The sequence below is a fragment of the Danio rerio genome, chromosome 2, assembly GCF_049306965.1.
Source record: "Danio rerio strain Tuebingen ecotype United States chromosome 2, GRCz12tu, whole genome shotgun sequence".
Classification (NCBI taxonomy): Eukaryota; Metazoa; Chordata; class Actinopteri; order Cypriniformes; family Danionidae; genus Danio; species Danio rerio.
The window spans coordinates 16231168-16247867 of NC_133177.1; the positions used below are offsets into that span (position 1 = coordinate 16231168).

At 35.7% G+C, this 16700-nt stretch overlaps 1 protein-coding gene and 1 long non-coding RNA gene across 4 annotated transcripts in view; one reads left to right on the forward strand and one right to left on the reverse strand.

Annotated features, from left to right (window-relative positions):
* zbtb41 (zinc finger and BTB domain containing 41) overlaps nucleotides 1-16700 on the forward strand; it is a 79767-nt gene that overhangs the window by 48850 nt on the left and 14217 nt on the right. For all 3 annotated transcript variants that reach the window (XM_073924172.1, XM_001922667.8, XM_073924165.1), the window contains exons 7-8: nucleotides 2982-3077; nucleotides 3509-3615. In XM_073924172.1, the coding sequence (XP_073780273.1) occupies nucleotides 2982-3077; nucleotides 3509-3615 (203 nt within the window). The remainder of the gene's footprint in view (nucleotides 1-2981; nucleotides 3078-3508; nucleotides 3616-16700) is intronic.
* On the reverse strand, nucleotides 12469-16150 carry LOC101884121 (uncharacterized). The gene is made up of 5 exons (XR_012391168.1): nucleotides 15645-16150; nucleotides 14475-14563; nucleotides 14325-14382; nucleotides 13817-14076; nucleotides 12469-13580 (listed from the first exon to the last, which is right to left on the reverse strand). It is a non-coding gene; the product is annotated as an uncharacterized lncRNA (long non-coding RNA).

A 16700-nucleotide genomic window follows, 5' to 3' on the forward strand; every position in this document is an offset into this window, starting at 1 on the left:
TCAAGCGTCATATGGGCCGTGCTGAGTTCTGAAAATAAATATAACAATTACTTTATCCGCTTGACTTGTGGATTTTTTAACTGTCTATGTATTTGTAAAGGAAAAAATGCGTTTCGTTAAGTGTGGGAAAAGTTTTGGAAGTTTTAAGTAATTTTAATAAAGCAGGTAGCAAAAAGAAGATCTTTTACCGTTTAAGTGATCATTTTCTGTGATACAAAACAAAGACAGTAGTTGTGGTATAAAATGATTTAATGCCTAACAAATAAACAAAAAACTAAATGTACAATACATAAAACACAGACTAGTGAGGAAATATAACATTTTGGCAAAGAAAGACAATATTTAGTCTGTTCCCACACAACTAATGAAAACCTACCATAATCAATAAAAACTTTTTTGGATGAAAAAAGGCACAACGAAGAAAGGCATTACTAATACTTGCATTTTGGTCTCTACGTTCTTCATCCAAGGTTTCCAATATGCATATTGAAAATGCAGATTCTTAGGAAGTCCTTGTGTCATGTTTTAGGAGTTTTTGGCCCAATGAAGGATCCAAGAGGCACGAAACTATACTGAGTTTAATTAGCTGGAAAAGAAATCGAACTCACAAATTCAGAAAAGGGTTTATATTAGTTTAAGCTATTGGTCAGGTCACACCCACTTTCTCTTGACTGTCTAATGGCTTGAGTGGAAAGTTTGAGCGGGAGATTTCCTTTGTTGTCCTCACTGGTTAATCTCTCTGATGGGATCTTCCCAAGTGGATCGATTAACATTTAACTTGCAGTATAAAATAATGCAAACCATACAAGTTATCATCATAGGTTCTAGATCATAAAGTGTGGGATTACCTGAAAAGCACAAGGATACTAAGGCCCCGTTTCTAGTACGTTTTAGTTTTAAAACGGCGTTTGAGAATGAAAACGATCCACGTCTACACTAGCGTCCACACACACACACACACACACACACACACACTTTGGCATGGCTGAGCGCGAAGATATGTTAATAATTAATGTAACCACGTATATTCTGTATATTGACTAATTGTTTGCCTTTATTTCCCATAATCTATGAGCTTATTGTACGTTATAGTATCATAATGGACTTTATTGATTATTAAAATTGATATTTAGCATAAGAGTGGGTATGTTTTATATTTTCAATTAAAATGAAAGGAGACAGTAACGTTATAATGTAAAGGCTTTGTTTTGTTATAAATATGCACACATTGAAGATGATGTTCATATATGCAGCACAACGTCTCAACATTTCTGCTGCCTGTTAAGTTGCAAATATCAAAATTAAAAATAGCAGTTCCTTTATCATGTTTTCATTTTATTGTTAGGACAAAACAACATTGGTGTCCAGGATGATGTGAATGAGGTTATAAAGTACAATTTTTCCTTTGAAGATTTACCCGACATGTCCTCGGGAATCTGTTTTCCGTATCAAACTTGCGAAGTCTGTACTTAATTCAGAGGATGCAGGACTGAACTGTTTGTAGGCTACTTAATATTGAGGAAAAAGCCCTAATCAGAGAGGCAAAAGTCTGCAGCCCTGCCTCCATTTTCAGATGTCTCCATTTTCCCCCATCCACACTGAGTCGGAGCAGCAGTGTTTTAGAATGAAAACAGCCTTTTCAGAGTTTCTAAAACACTCTGTTTTTGGTGCTCAAACACTCTGGCGTAGTGTGGACGGATGGCATAACCGTAGCAAACTTTTGTATTTGTGAAACTATAGTAAGTTTATTGATCTACTGTCACTCTATGTGTAATCCAGAAGGGTGAGGAGGCTGTACGAGTTCTGATGTTGCAGAATATCGCACTGCTATCAACCAGATTCAAGAACCAGTCTAAACTGGTTCTGTGTGTGTGTGTGTGTGTGTGTGTGTGCGTGCGTGCTTGCGTGCATACGTACGTACGTACGTACACACACACACATATATATATAGTGCTGTCAAAATTAACACGTTAACACATGCGATTAATTTGAAGTAATTAATGTGTTAAACAAAATCAATTAACAGACTGTCATGTTTTTCTCCCTAAGTGAAAGTAAGATGTTTTCTTTTCCGGACAGAGGTATATATATATATATATATATATATATATATATATATATATATATATATATATATATATATATATATATATATATATATATATATATATATATATATATATATATATATAGATAGATATATATAGATATATATAGATATAGATATGTATGTATGTATGTATATATGTATGTATGTATGTATGTATGTATATATACATATTATTAGCCCCCCTAAATAATTTGACCCCGTGTATTTTTTCCCCAATTTCTGTTTAACGGAAAGATTTTTTTCAACATAATTTAAACATAATAGTTTTAATAACTCATTTCTAATAACTCATTTCTTTTATGTTTGCCATGATGACAGTAAATAATATTTGACTAGATATTTTTTAAGACACTTCTATACAGCTTAAAGTCACATTTAAAGGTTTAACCAGGTTAATTAGGTTAACCAGGCAGGTTAGGGTAATTAGGCAAGTTATTGTATAACGATGGTTTGTTCTGTAGACTATCGAAAAAAATATAGCTTAAAGGGGCTAATAATTTTGACCTTAATTTTTTTTTTTTTTTAATTAAAAACTGCTTTTATTAAAGCCAAAATCAAACAAATAAGACTTTCTCCAGAAGAAAAAAATATTATCAGACATACTGTGAAAATTTCCTTGCTTTGTTAAACATCATTTGGGAAATATAAAAAAAAGAAAAAAAATCCAAAGGGGGCTAATAATTCTGACTTCAATTGTGTTTATATATACACATTATTAAAACATATTTAAAGGTCTTTCTGTCCTCTTCTGTTGATATTTATATATGCCCTGAGCTCCTGTAAACCATACCTGGCGAAACATTTCCATTCTGATTCTGAATTAATTGTTATTCAAATAATATTTTTTTTACTAATCTCTGAACATTTTTAGGACAACACTGAGGGAGCATCTAAGGATCCATAGTGGGGAAAAACCTCACCTGTGCAGCATCTGTGGACAAAGTTTTCGTCACGGAAGCTCCTACAGGTCTGAACTATATAAAATGAATCACTTTCAATATGCACAACTTTGTAATGTGGTGTTTTTTCTGTAATACAATACTTTTTAAAGGTTTATGGCACATAAATTCATTTTTTTTGTTTTAAAGAAACATATATTTTTATATATATATTTTTATATATATTTTAAAATAACTTGCTTTTTGATTCAGTATGATTCAGTATTTATTTTAAAATTTTAATATTAAAAATAAAAATATATAATAATTAAAGAAATGTGTTGCCCCCAAACATTAAACATGATCAACAGTGGTTGGGTAGAACATTAAGTATTATTACTGTTATTATTATTATTTATTATTTATTTATTTATTTATTTATTTATTTATTTATTTATTTATTTATTTATTTATTCATTTTTTAAATCTGTTCTGTTATTGGGTTTTGTTTGTTTTTTAGACTTCACCTTCGTGTTCATCATGAGGACAAGCGATATGAATGTGAAGAATGTGGAAAAACATTTATTCGCCATGATCATCTAAAGAAGCACAAAAAAATCCATACAGGTATTTTTTACAAATGCATTTCCAGCCAAAATTTTTCTTTATGGAAATTTTTTAAAACTTTTTGATGTCAATAATGCCAAATAGAAATGGTCAATACATGCAGTAAATTTTTTACATGCTATGGTTGATGTATATGCATATGTTTGCTTTCTACTGTTTACTGCAACTGTTATCAGTAATGCTTTTGTGATACCTTAAAGGGGCCCTATTTTGATTGTTAAAAGATGTATTGTTGTTTAAAAAATTTTTTTTGTTTGTTTGTTTTTAGCCAAAATACCTCACAAACAATAACCATTCTGAAAATGAAGTAAAAAAACACAACCCTGTGTCTGTATTAGATTAAATTCAAATAAGCTGCTGCCTCCCACTGTAACCCTTTGCAGAAAATGTCAGTTTGCTCTGGCAAAATGCTAGTTGCATATGTAACTGGTCCTGTGAAGGCAATGGCAAAGTAACACTCTCAGTAGTTTTACTGATGCTTAAAATCTAGCCTTTATACAACAAGTTGCTGTCAAAATTCACCCTTACAGTTTTGACTGAATATGAGGACTGAACTGAGAAGTCATCAAGGGTTAGACAGTGTTCTAGGTTTTTGCAAGTGAAGTTTTAGTTTTATCTGAATTTATTATTAAGAATTTTCCACTCACCCAATGTTTTTATATCAGTTATACAATCAACTGAATGAATTCATACAAATTATCAGGTTGAGAGGAGATATGAAGTTGTGTATCATCAGCTAACAGTGGAAACTGCATATTTTAATGATACTGCCTAACTGTAGCATATATATTGTGTAAAGTAAGGGACTAAGAACTGAGCCTTGTAGTACCCCACAGTGTACTTTTGGTCTGTATGACGCCTCTTTATTAACTGATACAAATTTATAACGTTCAGATAGACAAGACCTAAACCAGGCCAATGCAGTTCCTGTAATACCAGCATAGTTTTCAAGCCTATCAAGAAGAATATTATGATCGATTGTATCAAATGCAGCACTGAGTTCCAATAACACTAAGAAAGAAATTCAACTATGATTGGATGACAGGAGGTCATTTGTAACTCTTAGGAGTGCTGTTTCTGTGCTCTAAATCCAGATTGGAATATTTTACAAATATTGTTTCTCAGTAAGAAGAAACATAGCTAAGCAGATATGACTTTTTCTGATATATTTGATAAAAAAGGTTTGAAATAGGTCTATAATTTACTAGTTCTTCGGGATCAAGCTGTGTTATTTTTTATAAGAGGCTTAATGACAGCTAGTTTAAATGTTTTAATCACATATCCTAAAAGTAGGGATGAATTCAAAATGTTAAGACTAGGTTCAGAAACTTCTGAAGACAATAGTTTCAATAATTTGGTCGATAGAGGATTTAACATAAACGTAGTTGATTTGGAGGATTTTATCAGTTTAGACAATTCTTCATCACCTACTGCTGAAAAGTCTGAGGTTTATCCAATAACGATCCACAATTGGGACAATGCTGTTGGAGGCAGATTGATGGTGCTTATTTTATCTCTGATATCATCTATCTTGCATATAAAGAAATTCATAAAGTTATCACTGCTGTGTTGAGAAATGTATGATGATGCTTTTTTTTTTAGTTAGATTGGCCACTGTGTTAAACGGGTTTGATCTTCGTACGTGGATTACTCAATTAGCTGGATTTGGTTATTGACGATTTGACACGATCCAGGATCGTTTTATTCTTTAAAACTGATTCAAGAGATGTTGTCATAGCAACAGTTCTGTTAGCTCAAACTGGTCATTTCATATAAACAAGATTCGAATGGTTCAGTTAAAGCAAAGAAAATACTGAAAGTATGTACCAAATGTTTATGTTTTCTTACCGTAGTTATATACACTTGGGAAATCAGTAAATATTTTTCAACTATATATATATATAATTTTTACTAGCCACACTTTTTTTGTTGGGAAATATATTTTGTATGCATAAATTTGATTTTGACATGCCAAGATGACTTGATTTAGATGTTGTGTTAAGTCCACAACATGCCTCCTCATTCATTTAACTTCTTGTGTGTGTTGTGTATTAGCTTGCGACAACAAATGGGTTGTCGCAATGCAATTCGTTTTTATTTCACATGACTTTTTACGGCTCAAAATTAAGGATTTACCAAACTTTTCTTTAAAAAAAAACATTAAATAAAAAAAAAAGAAGTATTGTCATGTATCTAAAATATGCACAGTAATCGGTACTGGCTAAAAGTCCCAGATCAGCAGTTAACTACACATAAACGGGAAGTAATCTCCCATTAAAGCAATATTATTGTAAAAAATATAATTAAACCATATCAACAAAAATAACTAAGCAAATGAAAGCAGGTGAAACATACCGTGTGTGATAATTAAAGGATGATCACATGCACACAGTTAATATAGGCCTGTTATTGCTCTTTTTCCAGTTTATTTCAAAGGGAATCGATCGCAGCAGTTGCGCTTCCTCTTGGCACGGGATTCGCGCAAGTAAACAGGTGCGCGCCCGCTTTTTAACATCACCTGTGTGTGCGAGTGATCATCCACTCGTTCGGTATTTACCTTCTTTTTTGCTGTTTTGCTCGGGCGAACACAGTTATTTTTGTCAGTTGTGCTGCTTCTCGATTCTAAGATCACATTTGCATGAATATCGGGACATGCTTAACCCTTTGGGGTCTGAGGGTGTTTTGGGGCTCTGGAGAAGTTTTGACATGCACTGAAATTTGTGTTGTTTTCAGTATCTTAAAACATATTAATGGCTAAAGTGTGATAACACTGTAAACAGCACAAGTTGGACTACAATAATACCTATATAGCATGTTTGTATGTGTTTGTGTTTTTGAGAAAGAAACGTTTATGCATGGTTAGTGAAAAAGTAAAATTTTGAAGTCACTGAAACAAGGCCGTGGAACACACAGAGAACATTTGTGCACAAGACTTTTGAGAACTGGATCTGGTAGTCTAGTGTTTTTGCTTCAAAATGATGTGAGAATCATCTTGTTCACCTGCTCACAGTAAACAATACAATGAATTAAAATTTCTAAGTCACTTTCTGTGTGAAAATGGTTTATGCGAGAAGGCGTGAACTATCATTACTATGCAGTGAGTCACACCTGAAGACAAAGACCTGCATAATGAGCCATCAGACAGCTATGTGACAGAGTTTCAAGAAAAAATCTGAGAAAAAAATAAGTTTATTTATATAATTTTTTGTTTGCAGTTTATTTAAAATATATTTAACTATCACACAAAATAACTCGATACTAGTAAACCTAATAAACTCAGTTCCCACATAGGAATTTTAAACAGAACAGCACCTGTATTGTAAACAAGTATTTATTTTTATAATATACATATAATAATTATAATAATTATAATAATTTATATATATATATATATATATATATATATATATATATATATATATATATATATATATATATATATATATATATATTTATTTAATTATTTTGTTTCATAGAACATCGCACTCTTCCTCTGAGGAGAAGGTAAATTCTTTATCGCTGTTTAGTACTGTGCTTCTTCACCCGTGTAGCGTGCCATCATTCAAACAAAAATAAGTAACTATAATAAAGCTTGTCGTTTGATGCCATGTCTCGGGGAGCGTGTACATTATCACCTGGCTGGCTCATCTTAATTCATTTCCATTTGAACTGCGCCTTCACTGCGGGCGGGATCACGTTTGCTGTAATGAGGCGACAGGAGAATAAGTACCAGTCCTTACTTTTATACAGATTACATGAAAGGAGATTATTTGTTTTCGACTTGAATTGGTTAATGCAAAAGTAGACATATCAAGCTTTCTTTAGAAACATCTCACATGTTTCTTTGTCGAGTGTTTGCTGAGTTTCAGTTCATTTTAATGACGTGTTTTTCCTGACACAGTCTACTGTTGCGCGCTCCTCATGCAGGTTATTTGTAATGTCAAAGCTTCGTGGGCGTGGTCGCATTAACTCTAATGAGCTCAGACTGAGAAGCTAGACATAGCGTTGGTTTCATACTGATTACTTTATCAAACCATATTTGTTTTCAACATGCATAGCTGCTTTTAAAAGTAGACATTTCAAGCTTTATAAACTTATGTGTCTCATCTCTGGGTGTTTTATTTTCGCGGAGTTTTAGTGCATTTTACTGACGCATTTCTAAAAACTGATTTGAGTTGAATATGAACCACTTAAAAGAGATTTTATCTGAAACAGTACGACTGTACACACATCTCATGAACTGTGATCAGAGAGATAACCAGATGATCAATCTTGGCTAGATATTGCAACAGCAGTGGGAAAGGAGAAAGTTTTAGGTAAAAGGTTTGGAAAAACCTGAAGGACAAGTTTATTAAAACCAAAAGAGGCCATGGCAAAAGTGGAGACCCTAGTACACAATCACAGAATATGTTTTTCCACCAGTCATTGGTTTTTTACTGATGTATTTTTTTATTTATAAAAACATCAGTACTTTTTAGTAAGTGTACTTTTATTTTGGCCATAATAAAATATATTTGTAGAGCAACTCGTGTTTTCTTGTGATTAATGTGATTAATATTGTAATAAACTTTAAAAGGTAAAACTGTCCGAGATATGAACAAAAGCAGGTGATACATCAAAGTTTATTCTTTACACAGATAAAAAAAAATGGCTACTATAATACTACTATGGCTACTATAATAAGGAAAATCTACTGGTGCTGCTATACCACCCTAACAAAGTATTCCTCTAATACATTTGTGCCTTTAACAGACACTACTCCAGACAGTAAAGTGTTGCCCAATATTGAGGCAACTCTCCTCAAAGGGTGTTACTTCAGCATCCCCTGTTCCCCCGCCTCTTCGGTCCACACTTTGACTGTGCTCCACTGTTCTCCTCTTAACCTGCACCTTTACATCGGACCATTTATTTTTTTAATTCACTCACAGTTCAGACCCCACTGCGTTAACCACTTCAGTAAACAATCCCAATATACTTTTTTTCTTTTGTTATTAATTGCGGAGAAAAAACTTGCTTTTCTCTGGTCTACCTCCGATACGAGCACCTCTAATTCACATTCTGTGAAGTTTCTCTTTTTGCTTGTTTTTACCATTGCTTTTTTGTTTGTTTTTTGCCAAAGTGGAGTTATTACCATATTCATATGGGGGAGGAGGCAGGGAGGGGTTTTGCGCTTGTGCATGTTGTGCTCAATTTCACGTTATTTTGTAAAATTCAATGTTTCATACATCAGATTTTTTTTTACTGCGTACGTAAATTCACAGCTTTGTCTGTACGCAATGTTTTAGTATTAATTCAACGCAAGTCTTTGTAGATGTGGCCCCTGGTGAAAACACATGGGGCAAGGGATAGCATGAAAGGTAGAACCTTGAACTAGAATGTTTGATTCTGAAAACTGAAACGGATTTTTAGTAATGAACAGCTGAGCACATGAACAGGACATGAAAATATTTCTTTTTTCAGGTCGATGCTCATAAACCAATCTGTCTTCAACACAGACTGAAAAAAACATAGAACCTCCGTAGAACCTTTAGAAACCTATTCAGATGTCTCAATTCAAGAATTGGGTGGGAACCACTGTTTTTTTACATGAATACACATTGAATAGAAACAATATTTTTGAACAAGGCGATGAACACTTTCTTTTAGGAGACAAACTGTGTTACTTACAGATCTGGGGTTGCAAACAACTGCTCAGGGTCTTTAAAACCCAGAGGTATGATGTTCTGTTTCTCCAGTACTCCAGCTGCTCTGTTAAAAAATACAGACTACTGGCCTAGCCTGAATCTGATATTTATCGCATTGATAAAACATATTGCATTAGTCTAATCCATAGTAATAACAATGACATACAGTCAGTAATAATCGACACAGCTGCAAAAGTTAAATTATTTCAATTTGATCTGAGTATGTGCAAGCTCGTTCAAGGTGCTCATTGTTCTGGGCAGCATTGCTCAAGCCATTAAAATGAAAGCGAATGTGTTTAAAATGTAGTTTTTCTATGTCCTGTGTGTAAAAACAGCTGATGGTGACCTAGCAACAACATACGCAATGGGAGCACACCTCAGATGCGAGTTAAATTTGTAAAAGAGGCATCAAGCATCACATTTAACATGTATTATTAGACATTTTATTAGTGTTTTAGACAAAGCTGTGTCCTAACAAAGTCCCATACGTCGAAAGTCTTTGGTATAGATCCTTCCTTTAATAAAACTTTCATGTCTTTTAATGTAATAAGTTCATCCTTAAATACTGTCAGCTCACCACAGACTCACAAGGAAATCAACAAGGTACATATCTACAATCACCAAAGCCATTTGGAAATTGGCAGTACAGGGAGTGCAGAATTATTAGGCAAATGAGTATTTTGACCACATCATCCTCTTTATGCATGTTGTCTTACTCCAAGCTGTATAGGCTCGAAAGCCTACTACCAATTAAGAATATAAGGTGATGTGCATCTCTGGAATGAGAAGGGGTGTGGTCTAATGACATTAACACCCTATATCAGGTGTGCATAATTATTAGGCAACTTCCTTTCCTTTGGCAAAATGGGTCAAAAGAAGGACTTGACAGGCTCAGAAAAGTAAAAAATAGTGAGATATCTTGCAGAGGGATGCAGTACTCTTAAAATTGCAAAGCTTCTGAAGCTTGATCATCGAACAATCAAGCGTTTTATTCAAAATAGTCAACAGTGTCGCAAAAAGCGTGTGGAAAAACCAAGGCGCAAAATAACTGCCCATGAACTGAGAAAAGTCAAGTGTGCAGCGGCCAGATGCCACTTGCCACCAATTTGGCCATATTTCAGAGCTGCAACATCACTGGAGTGCCCAAAAGCACAAGGTGTGCAATACTCCGAGACATGGCCAAAGTAAGAAAGGCTGAAAGACGACCACCACTGAACAAGACACACAAGCTGAAACGTCAAGACTGGGCCAAGAAATATCTCAAGACTGATTTTTCTAAGGTTTTATGGACTGATGATATGAGAGTGAGTCTTGATGGGCCAGATGGATGGGCCCGTGGCTGGATTGGTAAAGGGCAGAGAGCTCCAGTCTGACTCAGACACCAGCAAGGTGGAGGTGGAGTACTGGTTTGGGCTGGTATCATCAAAGATGGGCTTGTGGGGCCTTTTCGGGTTGAGGATGGAGTCAAGCTCAACTCCCAGTCCTACTGCCAGTTTCTGGAAGACACCTTCTTCAAGCAGTGGTACAGGAAGAAGTCTGCATCCTTCAAGAAAAACATGGTTTGTCATGCAGGACAATGCTCCATCACACGCGTCCAAGTACTCCACAGCGTGGCTGCCGAGAAAGGGTATAAAAGAAGAAAAACTAATGACATGGCCTCCTTGTTCACCTGATCTGATCCCCATTGAGAACCTTTGGTCCATCATCAAATGTGAGATTTACAAAGAGGGAAAACAGTACACCTCTCTGAACAGTGTCTGGGAGGCTGTGGTTGCTGCTGCACGCAATGTTGATGGTGAACAGATCAGAACACTGACAGAATCCATGGATGGAAGGCTTTTGAGTTTCCTTGCAAAGAAAGGTGCTATATTGGTCACTGATTAGTTTTTGTTCTGTTTTTGAATGTCAGAAATGTATATTTGTGAATGTGGAGATGTTATATTGGTTTCACTGGTAAAAATAAATAATTGAAATGGGTATATAATTGTTTTTTGTTAAGTTGCCTAATAATTATGCACAGTAATAGTCACCTGCACACACAGATATCCCCCTAAAATTGCTAAAACTAAAAACAAACTAAAAACTACTTCCAAAAATATTCAGCTTTGATATTAATGAGTTTTTTGGGTTCATTGAGAACATGGTTGTTGTTCAATAATAAAACGATTCCTCAAAAATACAACTTGCCTAATAATTCTGCACTCCCTGTAGATACATTCACCTACCATTATTACAAACTCACCAGTGATGGCTAAGAAGGTACGAGGCCTTTGTTTACTGCTGGAGGCGAACCGCGGCCTCTCGATCAGATACTACCCGCAGAAGGCGACAACAAAATCGATGCAAGCGCGGCAGCTTACGAACCAAGCTAAGGGCTAACCCCACAAGACCTGCCCTTCCAACACTTAGTCTCTTAAATGTACACTCGCTTTAAAACAAACTAGACATAATACAACTTACCAGATCTACACAACATGAGGCAAGGGATTTTTGTGTTGGTTTTTACCGAAACATGACTAAATGACAACATCCCAGACTCCGCCATTGAGCCACACGGACTAACATGCTACCACACAGACAGAGTTACAATATTGTCTGGTAAGACTCACGGAGGAGGCCTGTGTGTTTATATAAACAAAGAATGCTTCAAAGGTACTGTGGTAGTGACAAAACCAATAGTATAATCCTGCACAACTGGAGTAGCTGCACTCTCAGGACCGCATTTTTAGGACCGCATTTTTAGGACCCTAGTTTTTTGTGGAAGCGCCACCTACCGGATTGGATGACATAGTGAAACTGCATTTCTAGGACCTGTTTTGTAACTGCGCCACCTACCGAATTGGATTATATAGCGGAAACTTTCAGGCACTTTTTTTTCCAGAGGTTAAAGTGTAAAACGCCTGCTTTAAGTAATGATTTTAAAATGAAACGATGAATTTACACCTAAAATATAAATAAATAAATAGAGTTGAGTGCCTTAAAAGTCTTAAATTCCATGAAAAATACTGTATATTGATGAACCCCAATACATTGAACTAATTAACTCAGTATTAAGGACAATAAACTGAAATCAAATGGGATCAGCAGTTGCAGTTACCAATTTAAAACCAGGTTGTAAAGGTTTCAGAGAGTCAAGACACAAGAATGATTCAATAATGTACATTTAAATATGTATGAAATGTAATCTAAATATCCACACACTCTTTTTTTATTATTGCAATTCAACCAAAAAAAAGACCCCACTGTTTATTCAGTTGCTGCATTCAGACTGGCTGTAGACTTTAGTTCCTGTGAAAGAGAGAAAAGGAGAGAGCTCAAGTATACACACACACACACACACAAACATGTATATACATATACATATATATACACATACATATACATACATACACACACACACACACACACACATACACATACACACACACACAAACACACACACACACACACACACACACACACACACACACACACACACAGTGGGGTAAATAAGTATTCAACACGTTCCCATTTTTCTTAGAAAACATATTTCTAAAGGTGCTATTGACCTGAAAACCAAAGAAAAAAAATATATGAATAGAAAACAAATTAATTACTTTACAAATTGTTATCAACATCTGGTAAAAATTTCAAGTCAACAGCACTTTTATAAATATGTTTTCTGAGAAAAATGGAAACGTGTTCAATATTCAATTCAATTTCAATTTCAATTAGTTTCATCTTTATTTCTAAAGCACTTTTACAATGTAGATTGTGTCAAAGCAGCTTAACATTTATTAAATTCAGTTCAGTTCAGTGTGGTTTAGTTTTCACTGCTGAAAGTCCAAACACTGAAAAGCAAATCCATCGATGCACAGTTCCACAAGTCCTAAACCAAGCAAGCCAATGGCGACAGTGGAGGAACAAAACTTTACCAATTGATGAAAGTGAAGGAATAAACCTTGAGAGAAACCAGGCTCAGTTGGGCACAACCATTTCTCCTCTGGCCACACTTTACGTGCAGAGCTGCAGTCTAGGCGCTGGAGGCTAAAGAACACTGGGCGTCCATCGTGGAGAAGCTGCAGGTGTGAGTAGGTCACCAGCGGGTTTTCAGGCTGGACCACAGGATCAATGCGGGCACTCATCTGTCACTGGGGTCTTTCATTAATCAGTCTCATGCTCTCTACTCCTCCATGACCACCACAGCATCTGCTCATGATACGGTCTGTTTCAGGATTATGGATACATTTAGAAGTCCTCTATGGTGGCATCATCTCTTCACAGGTCACGATCTCTAGAGGCCTAGGGATGAATATCCCCAGGTGGAAATAGGGAACAAGGAAATTAATTAGCGCAGCTGCTGTTCATAGTGTATTTAAACAAGACATATTAAATATCAAGACAAAAATGAAGTGCTATGACATAAAATAGTAGTTATATGAATAAACATGAAACGCACATGATTATTTATAACAAAATGTCTGGTGCATTAAGACAGCAAGAGTGTGTCCTCCAGGTGGTTTGTCAATCCCACTCACCCGCATAGAGCACATAGGGCAGCACAGTGGTTAGCACCGTCGCCTCACAGCAAGAAGGTTGCTGGTTCAAGCCCCGGCTGGGCCAGTGGTCCTTTCTGTGTAGAATTTGCATGTTCTCCCCGTGTTCAAGTGTACACTATGAGTGTAAATGGGTGTTTCCCAGTACTGGGTTGCGGCTGGAAGGGCATCCACTGTGTAAAACATATGCTGGATAAGTTGGCGGTTCATTCTGCTGTGGCAACCCCTGATAAATAAAGGGACTAAGCCGAAAAGAAAATGAATGAATATATATATATTCTTGAATATGTAAAATCATGTATATGAACTCAAAGGTTAACCAATTGTTATGCAATATTTAATATAAGAGGTAAAATAACAAACATTTGCTTTACAGTGTTATATACAGTATATATATAATTTCTGGCTTAAGCTTATGCACTGTTGGGAGAACCAAACAGGACACCTACTCCCAACTTCATATTTTTAAGTATATAAGAGCAATACCCACCTATTGAATGGTCTCTCTTCTTTCGTCAGTTGTTTGTCTGTTAAATTCTTTTACTTCACTGAAATAGAAAACAATCACTGTTGAGTTAACATATATACCAGTAACAAAAAGGCTCTTTGAGCATTGTGCAAAAATTAACCACATTCTGACCTGTAATGATAATCTTTACCAGAAAGAAAGACCTGCTCAGCATCATCCAAAGACAAGCTCCTCAAGACACCCAGAGCATGTACGATGGCCTATGAAAAAAAAAATCGTTTAAATATGGACTAAAATACCACCACAGAACAGCAAATCATTTTACATGGGTTCATAAATGAGTAGCACCCAGCATGCAGTTTATATACTTATTTGGCCAGACATTCCTCTGGAAAATGAACACCACAGATAAGGTGCACTTCATCATTGATATGCTAGAAACTCAAGAACACAGCTAGCATTTGTAACTGTATTTATAAACTGCTTATCAATGTATATTAAATGTAGAGTTAATGCTAAACAAATAAAATGTTAATAAATTAACTAGTTATTAATTGCTCAATAATTATTTATAGTATGCAGATGTTATAAAGTGTTACTCAATAGTTTAAGATAACCTCAAGGAAAATATTCCTGTATTTGTTTTTCTTTTCTTCCTACAATGAGCCTAAGCAATCCAATCATATTGGCCATCACTTCTTATTCACAAAGATATGAGACACTATATGGTTAAGGCCTGCAGAATAAGCCTAACTTTTAACACCGTCAAACATCTCATTCATCACTGTAAAACGATGACAAAACATCAGGCTAATAACACATATTGTGGGGCAAACAGGCAGTCAGAACAATTTTTAATGTGCTAATGTAATACAACGTTGAGTAGAGGTTTTTACACAAATTCATAATATAGATAAATCTGAAACTCTCACATCAACGTGCTTTTACCATCTTAGTTTAATGCATGTGACACTAAGCACATTAGCCGTTAAGTCAACAAGCCATTAAATCAACAATGTTTCATTAAACCATGGTCACGAACTACTAACGTCGTAGCATTTAATCAAACTAGAAAACGAACTCTAGAAAATTGTTAACAGTTTTAGCAGCGCTCACTCTGGCTGTGTAAAATTATCCATATTTATTATTATTATATTTTATTATTCTTCTGGAAAAAAAATCATCTCGTAACATTTTTGTCCCAGACCCTTGAAAGTGAGGTAAATCATGCAGGCTAATCTGACATTTCTGCATAAACTCACAGTAAAGAACAGCTGCATTACAAAATAAACACATACTTTAAAAGTTTTAAATAAAACTTAATAGAAAATCGGTACTTACACTTTCCTTGTCATCCGTGTCATCCATTAGCACATCCATGATCCAATTCGACAGGTGACGCTGTCAAAAAAAACTAGGGTCCTAAAGATGTGGTCCTAAAAATGCGGTCCTGACAGTGCAGCCACTCCAGTTGTGCAGGAACACCCTTCACGACAAAACACTGGTCATCACTGGTGGAGTTAATGCTCGTTAAGTGCTGTCCGTTTTATGTGCCACGGGAGTTCACGGCCATTGTTATTGTTGTGGTTTACATCCCGCCAAATGCAAACACAAAAGACGCGCTTTGCAAGCTGTAGCCGGTAACAACCTGGAAGCATTTTTCATCAGCAACAATGAAATGCACTACACGGGAAGAAGTGGCACAGCTGGCTGAAAAGTGTGCCACTAACAACCTCTCCCTCAATGTAGAGAAGACAAAGGAGGTTATGTTGGACTTCAGGTGAAACTATGTTGACCACCCCGCACTTACCATCAACAGCTTGACTGTTAAGAGAGTCTACAGCACTAAATTCCTGGAGGGGCACATCACAGAGGACTGGACTACCAACACCACGTCCCTCTCCAAGCACAACAACGCATACACTTTGTCTGCCAGCTGAAAAGGGCAAGTCTCCCTCCACTAATCCTCACCACATTCTACAGGGGAACTATTAAGCTGGCCAGCTGCATCTCTGTTTGGTACGGTAGCTCCAGTGCTACCGACCACAAGACCCTCCAGCGCACAGTGAACACAGCTGAAAAGATCATCAGTGCCCCTCTATCGTCTATTCAGGACATTTTCCTCATGGTGCTGCAGCAAAGCTAGCAGTATTGTGAAAGACTCTACCCATCCCATCTACAGTCTCAGCAAAAGTACTTGTATAGCCTGTTTTGTTTGTATAGTTAAGTATATTATAGTATGTTAGTTACGCATATAAAAAAAATGCTCTTATGTCTCGTGTTGTGTTTGTATTTATGATAAATGTAGAACAGTCCTGCGAGACACGACATTTAGTTCCTCTGTATGTCAACACACGTAGAGGAATGACAATAAAGGTCGACTAGACTTAACTTGAT